The sequence below is a fragment of a genome, unplaced genomic scaffold (assembly GCF_019419815.1).
Source record: "Pyrus x bretschneideri cultivar Hongxiangsu unplaced genomic scaffold, Pyrus_bretschneideri_v1 Contig20, whole genome shotgun sequence".
Classification (NCBI taxonomy): Eukaryota; Viridiplantae; Streptophyta; class Magnoliopsida; order Rosales; family Rosaceae; genus Pyrus; species Pyrus x bretschneideri.
The window spans coordinates 6529124-6540008 of record NW_025999502.1 but is presented as its reverse complement, the minus strand read 5'-3'; the positions used below and the strand labels follow the sequence as shown (position 1 = coordinate 6540008).

The following is a 10885-nucleotide window of genomic DNA, read 5'->3' as shown; positions in this document are numbered from 1 at the left end:
CGGTTTTGTTTTTGGGAACTCACACGAGAACTTCCCAATGTGTCACCCATCCTAGGATTGCTCTTACGTGAACTCCTTAACTTCGGAGTTCCTACGGAACCCGAAGTCAGTGAGCTCCCAAAATGTCTCGTGCTAGGTAGAGATAGGAATATACATATAAAGCTTACATGATCCACTCCTCTAGACGATGTGGATGTAACAATACGTCCCCCTTAAGTGCCCGATGTCCTCGTCGGCACACTTCTGGCCAGGGATTGGCTTTGATACCCAAATTGTCACATCCTAAGCGTGGGCCCCCACCACATCCCGGGCTTGACTCCACCGTAGCACGATATTGTCCGCTTTGGACCTCGACCACGCTCTCACGGTTTTGTTTTTGGGAATTCATACGAGAACTTCCTAGTGGGTCATCCATTGTAGGATTGCTCTCGTGTGAACTCGCTTAACTTTAGAGTTCCTACGGAACCTAAAGCCAGTGAGCTCCCAAAAGGCCTTGTGTTAGGTAGAGATGAGAATATACATATAAGGCTTACAGGATCCTACTCCCCTGGACAATGTGGGATGTAACAATTAATCACTTCACAGTGTTCATAACCAATTACTTATTACTGTAATGGAGAATATTGGAGACCAACTCAATGGATGGTCAAAGTACACATGCATGCGCAGTTGATGTGGTGATGTAAAAAAAGGGCACAGGTGGTACCAATCAATCTTTACTCTTATCATTTGTCCCGCATCGACTGTGTGAGAGATTTTGGCAAGCAAACATGCTTATAAAAGGAACACCTTAACATTGAACTAATCATCTTTCTGGGCCTATAATTAAATATATGTTTTTTTAATTTTGGCCCCTAAAAAAAAACTATAAAAAAAAATTAAAAAAATCACGCCTAGCTAACGTCAGCTAGTTACCATTGGTTTTCAATTTCTGGCTCGGCCCAAGGCCGGTTAGTTGGCCCTTTGGCCATTTTTTGTCCAGTGGGCCCACAAGCTCTTTGGCCTGGCTCTCGGTTGGAGACGGCTTTCAGGGCTATTTTCGGCCTTCTGGCCCTTTGGACCCTTCAATTAGAGATTGCATAAGTGGCTCAAAACTAGTTAACTTCAATATCATAAATCAATTAGAACTTCAATTCAATTCCACAAATTGATATCCACTTAAAATTTAAACTAAATACGCAAGTTTAATCATGCAAAGTGTGAATTAAAAAAAAAAAACAAGAAAATACCAGAGCATGTACGAAGAAAAAAGAAAAAAAAAAAGAGCAACACTTCATATCCAAATACAAACAAACGCCGAACTCAAGTCTTGTTGTTCAAACTCAATTTGCATTTCTATTAAATAAGAGAAAATAGTTAGTTGTATATCATAGATTCACAACTATTATTATAATCCTTTAAAAGAAAGTACACTGAGGACCTACAAATTGCCAAATCGAATCAAGTTTAGTGCTACATGAAACCCCATTGCCAAAAACTTCATCACTATCAACTATACCTATAAATGAAATTGTACCAAATATTATAAAGGTTGTTGGTTGTTAGACTTGAGTGTAATACGTGCATTAGTTCATTTGAGTTATAATTGGGTTCAAGTGGGTTGATAAATCGGGTTGGGTATGGGCGGGCAAATGAGCAGTGTAAGATCTCACATCGCCCAGCGGAGAGGAACCTCTATGTCTTATATGTATATTCCCATCTCTACCTAGCACGAGGCTTTTTAAGAGCTCACTGGCTTCGGGTTTCGTAGGAACTCCGAAGTTAAGCGAGTTCGTGCGAGAGCATTTCCAGGATGGGTGAATCACTGGGAAGTTCTCGTGTGAGTTCCCAAAAATAAAACCGTGAGGGCATGGTCAAAGGACCAAAGCGGACAATATCATGCCACAGTGGTGTCGAGCCCGGGATGTGGTGAGATCCCACATCGTTCTTGTGTGAGTTCCTAAAAACAAAACCTTGAGGGCGTTGTTAGGGACTAAAGCGGACAATATCGTGCTACAGTGGTATCGAGCCTGGGATGTAGTGAGATCCCACATCGCCCAAGGGAGTGGTTCCTGTAAGCCTTATATGTATATTCTCATTTCTATCTAGCACGAGGCCTTTTGGGAGCTCACTGGCTTCGGGTTCCGTAGGAACTCCAAAGTTAAGCGCGTTCGCACGAGAGCAATCCCAGGATGGGTGACCCACTGAGAAGTTCTCGTTTGAGTTCCTAGAAACAAAACCGTGAGGGCGTGATCGGGGCCCAAAGCAGACAATATCGTGCTACGGTGGAGTTGAGCTCGAGATGTGGTAGGGGCCCGGGCCGGGATGTGACAATTTGGCATCAAAGCCAATTCCTGGCCAGAAGTGTGCCGACGAGGACGTCAGGTCCACTGAGGGGGGTGGATTGTAAGATCCCACATCGCCCAGAGGAGTAGATCTTGTAAGCCTTATATGTATATTCTCCGTTTCTACCTAACATAAGGCCTTTTGGGAGCTCACTGGCTTCGAGTTCCAGTAGGAACTCCAAAGTTAAGCGAGTTTGCACAAGAGTAATCCCAGAATGGGTGACCCACTGGGAAGTTCTCGTGTGAGTTCCCAGAAACAAAACCATGAGGGCGTGATCGAGGCCCAAAGCGGACAATATCATGCTACAGTGGAGTCGAACCCCGGATGTGGTGAGGGCTCAGGTGGGGATGTGACAAGCAACCTAAACCAACCCAATAAATGCCTCGGTCGAAGTTGTGCTGGGTTAGTGGGTTATAAAAAATAAAAAAAAACCCCCTTGTTTAGGTTTAAATTCGGGTTGGACATGAAAGAGTTTGAGTTGACCCAACCTAAATTACACCCCTAGTTATGACTGTATAATCCAGTGTATAAAAATTAATTAGTTTTTAATTAGTCTTCTTTTTGTTAAAAGAATATTGTTTTGTTTTTACAAAACGCTAAGTTAAATGGTAAGTTGTTAGAAGAGGAAAATCAGTGAAAAATTAAATCCGAAGTAGAATAGATATGCATAATTGCTTTCTGTCATTGTAGTAAAGTACCATTTTCAAAAGATTGTTTTTTAAGTATTACATTTTCATTATTTTTTTTGTTGAAATCTACAATCTTCGAAAAAGGATACCAAGAAGGAAGAGGCTACCAATTAGACCAACTCCAATCCTTTTCCTTAATCAATGACGAAAACAATTTTAGACTTTTGGTTTTAGACCATGGCTATAATTTTAGACCTTGGTCACAAAATTGTTAAATTTAATTTCAACAAGAAAAAGAGAATAAAGAGATACTATTGGGATAATATTGCGTGCATAACACCGTTTTACAGACATCTTTTGGAATAATATTGTAAGAGCAAGAAATACACCTTGTCTTTGTTTGTTATATGAGTGACGGGATGTTACGATTGAAGATCATATGAGTAACGGATATTATGATTGAGGATGTGAAGAAAGAAAGAAATGAACTACATGAAAAATCAACTTTCTTAAAAGATGGACCCAGTTACTAGTGATGTATCATTCATTTATATAATTTAGTAATTTTCCTAATAATAATTCAAGATCGTAATTGTATTAGAATCTTATTTGAAAATTTTTGTTTAAAAAATTAGACTATACCTGCCATAACAACTTAGTCAGCTTTGGAGGCTTCGTCGTTTCGTAAACCAAAACAAAAAATGGTACAACAAATTTTCACATGTCAACTTGCTTATGCTAGTCAAACTAAGCTCACTTGACTATTTTTTTTTAATTTAAATTATTAGGTAAGCCCTCTAGGCTTGAAATGATAATTGATTTTTGACACATTTATTTTCTTTTTTATACATTTCTAAATTGAATAAATAAATAGAAAATCAAATATATAAAGTTTTTTTTTAACAAAAATAAAAAATGAAAGTTGTATAAAGAAAATATGGTGAGTACAAATCGTTTCGCTTCAAAATTAGTTGTCAAATGCACATGGATAGAGCTCCTTGTAATTAAAAAAAAAAAAAAGATTTTGCACTCTATCTCTAATGCACATTCTTGTCAATTTACTTAAATAAATAATATTTTAATATAATAATATATTGTTATTTAGTATTACAGTCCATTATTATTTATTTTTATTTGTACGTGAGAGGTCGATCCTCGTCAAAACGAATTTGAATTACATTATTGCTAGTTTATTGTGCAGCTTAGCTCACTCACTTATCCCTTAGTATAGATACAGAACAAATATTATTTATATATAACGATATATTTACACTAAAGATAAACAAATAGAATTAAAAAAAAAAACAATAATTAAGCCTTTGTGGCCGATCATGTTTTTTTTAAAATACTAAATTTTAACACAAAAATATATGAAAACCCCACCCTCCCACCTTCCCCCTGCCAGCTTAACATTCAGTTGATCAAAAGACCCTGCCATTTCGACCAAAAAACCAAAACGAAAATAAACCTGCCATCTTCTAGCTCTCTCTCATCAGCTCTCAGGTAACGATTTGGTTTGAAATTTTGATTTTTTTCTCGTAATTTGCTGCTTGATGGTTTGTTTAAATTTTCAATCTTTTACAAGAAGATGAAGGCATTTTAGTATGACTGCAACTGTTTGGGGTTTTGTTTGAATTTCTACCAAACCTTTATAAGTTTATTTTCTTGAATTTGATTCAGCAGCTCTGCAAATTCAACACCCAGAAACTCATAGCTGAGAGAGAATTAGAAACCCACTTCACACTTAACAGCTAGAGAGAGAGAGAGAGAGAGAGAGAGAGTCTCTGAGGCTGCAATTGCAATGGAGGCTGTGTAAGTTTTGGATTTTGAATCAAATATTTGTTCTTGTATATGAACTTTTGTGAATTAGAAAGAAAGAAAGGAAATTGATTGGAAATTGATTGTTGTTGAAAAACATACAAATAATTACAGAGTTGCTTCAGCTCCAGGGAAGGTGTTGTTGACTGGAGGTTACCTAATTCTGGAGAGACCCAATGCAGGCCTTGTACTCAGCACCAACGCCCGCTTCTTCGCCATAGTCAAACCACTTTACCAGCCTCTCAAGCCTGATAGCTGGGCCTCGGTGTGTCTTCATCATTCTATCTCTCTCTCTCTCTCTCTCTCACTCTCTCTCTTTTTGAGTCTGATTGATTAAAATGTGTATCTGTTTTGTGTCTTTCAGGGTTGTACAGATGTGAAATTGACGTCTCCTCAACTCGCCAGAGAAAGCGTCTACAAACTCTCCCTAAAAAATTTATCACTTGAATATGTTTCTTCAGGGTGAGTTGTCATTTTCGATATAAGCTTCTTGAATAATGATATATTTTTTAACAATGCTACAAATCATCAGTTTATATCATCATCTTCGTTGTCATGTAACCACTTATAAGGCTATGTCGGGAAAGTTTCCCTGCTTCAAACAAAAGTTTCCTGCTTCAAACATGCTTAATTTTAGTTCACATAAACACAATTTCAGTGACTCGAGGAACCCTTTTGTGGAACAAGCAGTCCAATACTGTGTAGCTGCTGCCCGTGCAACAGTTGACAAGAAGAACAAGGATTCATTAGAAAAACTACTATTGCATGGTAATGTTTCATTCTCCATATGTTTCCCCGGCATTTAAAATGCTAAACAAACTCGACAGCATTGAAAATTCTAATGTTTCATCTGGGTCTGTTATGCAGGTCTTGATATCACGATCTTAGGTAGCAATGACTTTTATTCTTATCGAAATCAGGTTTGTTACCCTTATTAGTTTCTGTAGTTTTGTTTTTTAATTTAGTTGAGTCATCCGTTGTTTCTAATCTTCTTTTAATTATTGATGGTATCATGTAATTCTAACCAAAAGCCCACATATATTCGAATAAAAAAGTATAAAAATTACAGCATTCACGTTCCAATAACCAGTTGCAGCTGAAACTTCTAGGTTTCTTATTTTATTAATTGCAATCCAAATTCCTAATTCAAGATGTTTCTGAGTTGTGCCCTTGTAGATTGAAGCCCGTGGTCTACCTTTGACTCCAGACGCATTGGCTGCACTACCTCCTTTTGCATCGATTACCTTCAATGATGAGGGATCAAATGTAGAAAACTGTAAACCTGAAGTTGCAAAAACTGGATTGGGTTCGTCTGCGGCAATGACAACCGCTGTGGTTGCTGCGTTGCTTCATTACCTCGGAGTTGTTAATCTTCCATCTGTGCTTAAAGATCATCAACATGAAAAGCACACTGCAGATCTTGATTTGGTGCATGTGATAGCTCAGACTGCTCACTGTATTGCACAGGGAAAAGTGGGCAGTGGGTTTGATGTTAGTTCTGCAGTTTATGGAAGTCAACGTTATGTCCGCTTTTCACCAGAAGTTATTTCTTCTGCTCAGGTCTCTCTCTCTCTCTCTCTCTCTCTCTCTCTCTCTCTCTCTCTCTCTCTCTATGCGTTAGAGCATGCAATGTGGATCAAACAAGTGCACCTAGCTCCTATTTGTCTAAATGTCAAAATGGAGTTTGGTATATTTTAGTCACATGCAAATCAGAGCTTATGAAATTATTACAGGTTATCTGTAGTTAATTTTTACTCTCCCAATATTGGTCACTCTAAATAAAATTAACATTGGTTACCAATAGCCCGATTCTGATTTTTTGTCCTTTTATTACTTTGGCATTAAGATTGCCATGTGGTCTCATTAAGATTGCCATGTGGTCTCATTAAATTACCTTTCACACATTGATTTTGTTGTCACAACCGGATATACCAACATCCACTGTTTTCCATTCAGGATATGCTGTAAAATCGAAAACACCGTTTTCATTTGGTGTCATCCATGGAGATGGGATCCCTGATTGTGTTGTCGTGTGGCTGATTATCTTATTTAATTTTAATCTAATATTCTTTTTGCTCTTTGTATGGCCACATAACAGATACTGTTAGAGAACACCTTCAATTTGTAAGTTCATTTTTTTATGCTTTCAGGTTGCAGTGACGGGAACACCACTAGAAGAAGTCGTTCCTCAAATCCTAAACGGAAAATGGGACCATGATAGGACTAAGTTCTCCTTGCCACCATTGATGACTCTTGTAAGCATGTCAAGCTCCATTTTGTAGCTTGCTTACATTTGTAAATCATTCATGCAAAAGAGTATCATATGCATGAAGACAATAAATCCACAAACCTTCTCCGAACATTGTAGAATAAAATCTGCAGTGTGTTCTGATGCATGGACTTTAATTTCCATTTGTATGTTCTTAATTATTATGTGTAGCATGTGAGCATTACAGAGTGGTTCATAGAGCCTTGTACTTCCAAGGTGAGGAGTTATGCCAATCTTAGGGACCGTTTTGTCTAAAAAGCCTTAATGGAAACACAATAGAAAAAATTGAAGGTTGATTACTTATTAAAGAATTAAAAAAAAATTAAGCTTGAAATCAAGTGTAGATTTCGTGCTCTCTCTTATCATTCCATTGTGCATGATTCATAAAACAGTGGCGTAAAGGGTCTCTTTTAGTGATGCAAGTGCTTTCTGCAGTTACTTGGAGAACCAGGAACTGGAGGATCATCCACTCCATCAATGGTGGGTTCTGTGAAAAAGTGGCAGAAGTCTGACCCTCAGAAATCGCTGGAGACATGGAAAAAGTTGTCGGAGGCAAATTCAGCACTTGAAATGCAGCTCAATGCATTAAGCAAATTGGCAGAAGAACACTGGGAAGAATATAAAAGCTTGATAAACAGCTGCAGCATCCTCAAATCAGAGAAGGTATTTTTCTCGTCCTCTCTGAGAAACGAATTTTAGTATGATAAAATCAAAATTGAGACAAGTGCCCCATTTTGGATTTGTTGGACATGTCATGTTGTACCGTGTCGTGAAGTTTGTGTTTTTGGCTTCTTCGAATTGCTGTTAATACTTTCCCTACCCTATAACTTCCTGCTGCTTGTATTGCCCAACATTGATGTTTGTTACAATTTTACAAAATTGTACAGTGGACACAACAAGTCTCTAAACCAAGCCAAGAAATCATTGTTAAAGCATTATTAGGAGCAAGAGATGCTATGCTCGGGATCAGGTATCATATGCATCAGATGGGAGAGGCTGCAGGTGTTCCGGTATGTGCATTTCTTAACTGGATTCTTGTTTCTTTCCTATAAAAAATATATGGTTTGTAAAATGGAGGATAATAATTGATATATTATGTTAATTGTTTCCTTTCTCAAAACTACATGTTCTGAACATTCCATATTTAAATAACTTGTGATTTGAATGTATTTTGACCGGGTTAAAGTATCTTCCCGGAATTCAAATAAAAGAAAATACATGTACACGCGTGCTCACATGCACACACATTTAGTCTCTCACTACTCACTAGGGCATCCCTATTTTGGTCCCTATGGAAGTCCTAGTTGATTTACTTAATCTCCCTAAGTATATTTGAATGATAAATATGGCTTCTGTTATGTATCATGCTGAATGAACCCGTTGATGAAGTCCTTAGACTCAGCATTCTTAGACTTGAAGCAGAAATCCCTGCCATTTAGAAGCTGCTTGTTTTGCGTAACCGGCTCCTGGGAATCAAAGTCCATTCCGTGGAAAATATTTTATAGGAATCAGTACAGTTCAACAATACCCTTTCTAGTGTTTTGGAATGTTGGGAATCATTAATCTTATCAATGAGAGAGAATGCAAATGATTCGTATTTTTCTCCTAGCAGAATACGTATTAAGGCATTACTCTTCCGGTGGCCTTGAGGTATACCGCAAAAACTCCTTTAAAATACGTTGGTATTGATGTTTCAAATATGCTAAAGACTATAAACCAGAAACTAGAATCAGAACAGGAGCAACCTGATGTCAGTCGTTTAAACAATAAACACAGGCCAACATGATGTTGATCATAAATTTATTATTCAAATTATTTTTCGTCATTCTGAATAGAATAATTAAGATTCAAACTATTTTTGTCATACTCTCTCTTCGCCTTTCTTCCTTGTGTGATCGATTGTGATTGATTCCTTGTCTTCAAAACTCTTCAGATAGAACCAGAATCACAGACAAAGCTTTTGGATGCTACTATGGATATGGAAGGAGTGTTGTTGGCTGGAGTTCCTGGAGCAGGTGGGTTTGATGCGGTATTTGCTGTTACCCTAGGGGATGCTGGGAGCCATGTGTCGAATTCTTGGAGTTCATTCAATGTTTTGGCCTTGTTAGTTAGAGAAGATCCTCAAGGTGTTTCTTTGGAGAGTGCCGATCCACGAACCAAGGAAATGACTTCATCCATTTCCTCAGTTAATATTGGATAACCTGCGATTTGTAAGATGAATTGTATAAGAGCGTGGATATTAAACCAATTGGTCAAGGTTTTAGAGAAGAAAAATACATATGGGATAAACTTGCAGAGTGAAAATGTTACTTGCAACAAAATCAATAAGAGTCGTTTGTTTAAACTGTTCAAGAGATCCTATGTCATCTTTCTTATTCTTTAATTTGCTTGCTTCCATGTTTGATGAATTAGTTTCAAGGAATGTTTAGTTTGATGAATTGTTATGCATTACGGCATGTTTACTTACAAGAAATAGGAATTTAAATCATTTTGATTTTGATTTAATTTATCTTGGGCTTTTTTATATTTTTTTTTAACAACCAAAATCTACACTAAGAGGGAGGGGTTGAGTTTAGCCTCACAATAGATTAGTAATAATGCGGTTTAAATTCGTCTTTGGTTAGAATCGAACCGAAAACCTCTTACTTATAAGTGAAAATGAATACCACTTAGACCGTAATCCTAAGTGACAATTTATCTTGAACTTTTAAAAAACAAGAAACACGTAACATTTTTTATTAGGCAAAATTAGAAAGTGAGGATAAGGAGTACTCAATACTAAGAGGAATACTACTAGACTATAATATTAAGTGGTAGCATTTGATCTTTTAATTAAGTATTAAAACTCCCAAACTTGTCATAAGTTGTTGTATTGGTTTCCAAGAATTCAACTCACGCCTGCTGCTTCCCTCACAAAAATGTAAAAAGTCATTCACGGTTGATAACCGAAAAAGCCTAAACGAAGCAAAGCAAGAGATTAATAGTTGAGACAGTTGAGTGAATCGTTTGTCGTAAATGAGAAAGTAAGCATGGAGTTGTTGCCTTGTTGGATTAATGTTTAAATGGATACACCTGTAAAGTTGATATTTTACTTTTAGCGTCGTAATAAGTGTGGGAACATGAAATATTTTGATCAATGGGAACACGATACGTGTACAATTTATTAAATATGATTACTCTGTTCTTGATAGAATACACAGAATGTTAGTCAAACTCATAAGCTAACGGGATACATTCTCTACTAAGGCTCTAGAAGCCCGCAAACAACAAGCCCCTATGCCCAATTCATCGCAAACGGTCAGAATCAATCGCTATGCGACTTACGCAGATTACCGTAATATGTAATGGGCTTGCCTATCAGTCTCTTAGTATGCCAAGATCCTCCGAAGCATATTTCAAAAATCTCAGAGGAATATTCCTCCCTCGATTTGCAGACTAGGTAACATTCTGCTAACAAGTTCAACGAATTTGGATGTTTGGGTTAACTCCTCAGTTCTCTATAAATAGTCAAGGTCAGTCACTTTATTCTGATAATCAAGAACTCTCACAACACTCGTATTACTTCCTACAATCTTTTTGACTTAGGCATATCGGAGACCCCTTAGGCTAACACCACACCAGTGTTAGTCTAACTCTATTTGTCTCTTTTTTGTGTGTGTAGGTTTTCGTCAATCCAATCCGAGGTGGAAATTTGCTCTCAAAATAAGCATTTCGTTTTTTTATTTAAATTTTCAAATTTTGTTACTAAAAATAGAGAGAAGGTAGATGAAATGAAGAATGAACTAAGGAGAAATGCAAAATGAAAACAAACATTAGAAAAGGAAACCACGTTTAAAATTGTTTT

At 37.2% G+C, this 10885-nt stretch overlaps 1 protein-coding gene across 2 annotated transcripts; it reads left to right on the top strand.

Annotated features, from left to right (window-relative positions):
* Positions 1-4297: 4297 nt before the first annotated feature.
* On the top strand, positions 4298-9393 carry LOC103928825 (phosphomevalonate kinase, peroxisomal). Of its 2 annotated transcripts, none has more exons than XM_048584125.1 (11): positions 4298-4457; positions 4635-4766; positions 4887-5037; positions 5137-5234; positions 5431-5540; positions 5640-5692; positions 5949-6332; positions 6923-7027; positions 7477-7704; positions 7929-8051; positions 8975-9393. In XM_048584125.1, exons 2-11 carry the CDS (start codon positions 4756-4758, stop codon positions 9239-9241), a joined length of 1530 nt encoding a protein of 509 aa, XP_048440082.1. In that variant the 5' UTR covers positions 4298-4457; positions 4635-4755; the 3' UTR covers positions 9242-9393. The 2 variants fall into 2 exon arrangements, with proteins under 2 accessions (XP_048440082.1, XP_048440083.1); XM_048584126.1 differs by having other exon boundaries at positions 4309-4457; positions 4638-4766.
* The last annotated feature ends 1492 nt before the right edge of the window (positions 9394-10885 follow it).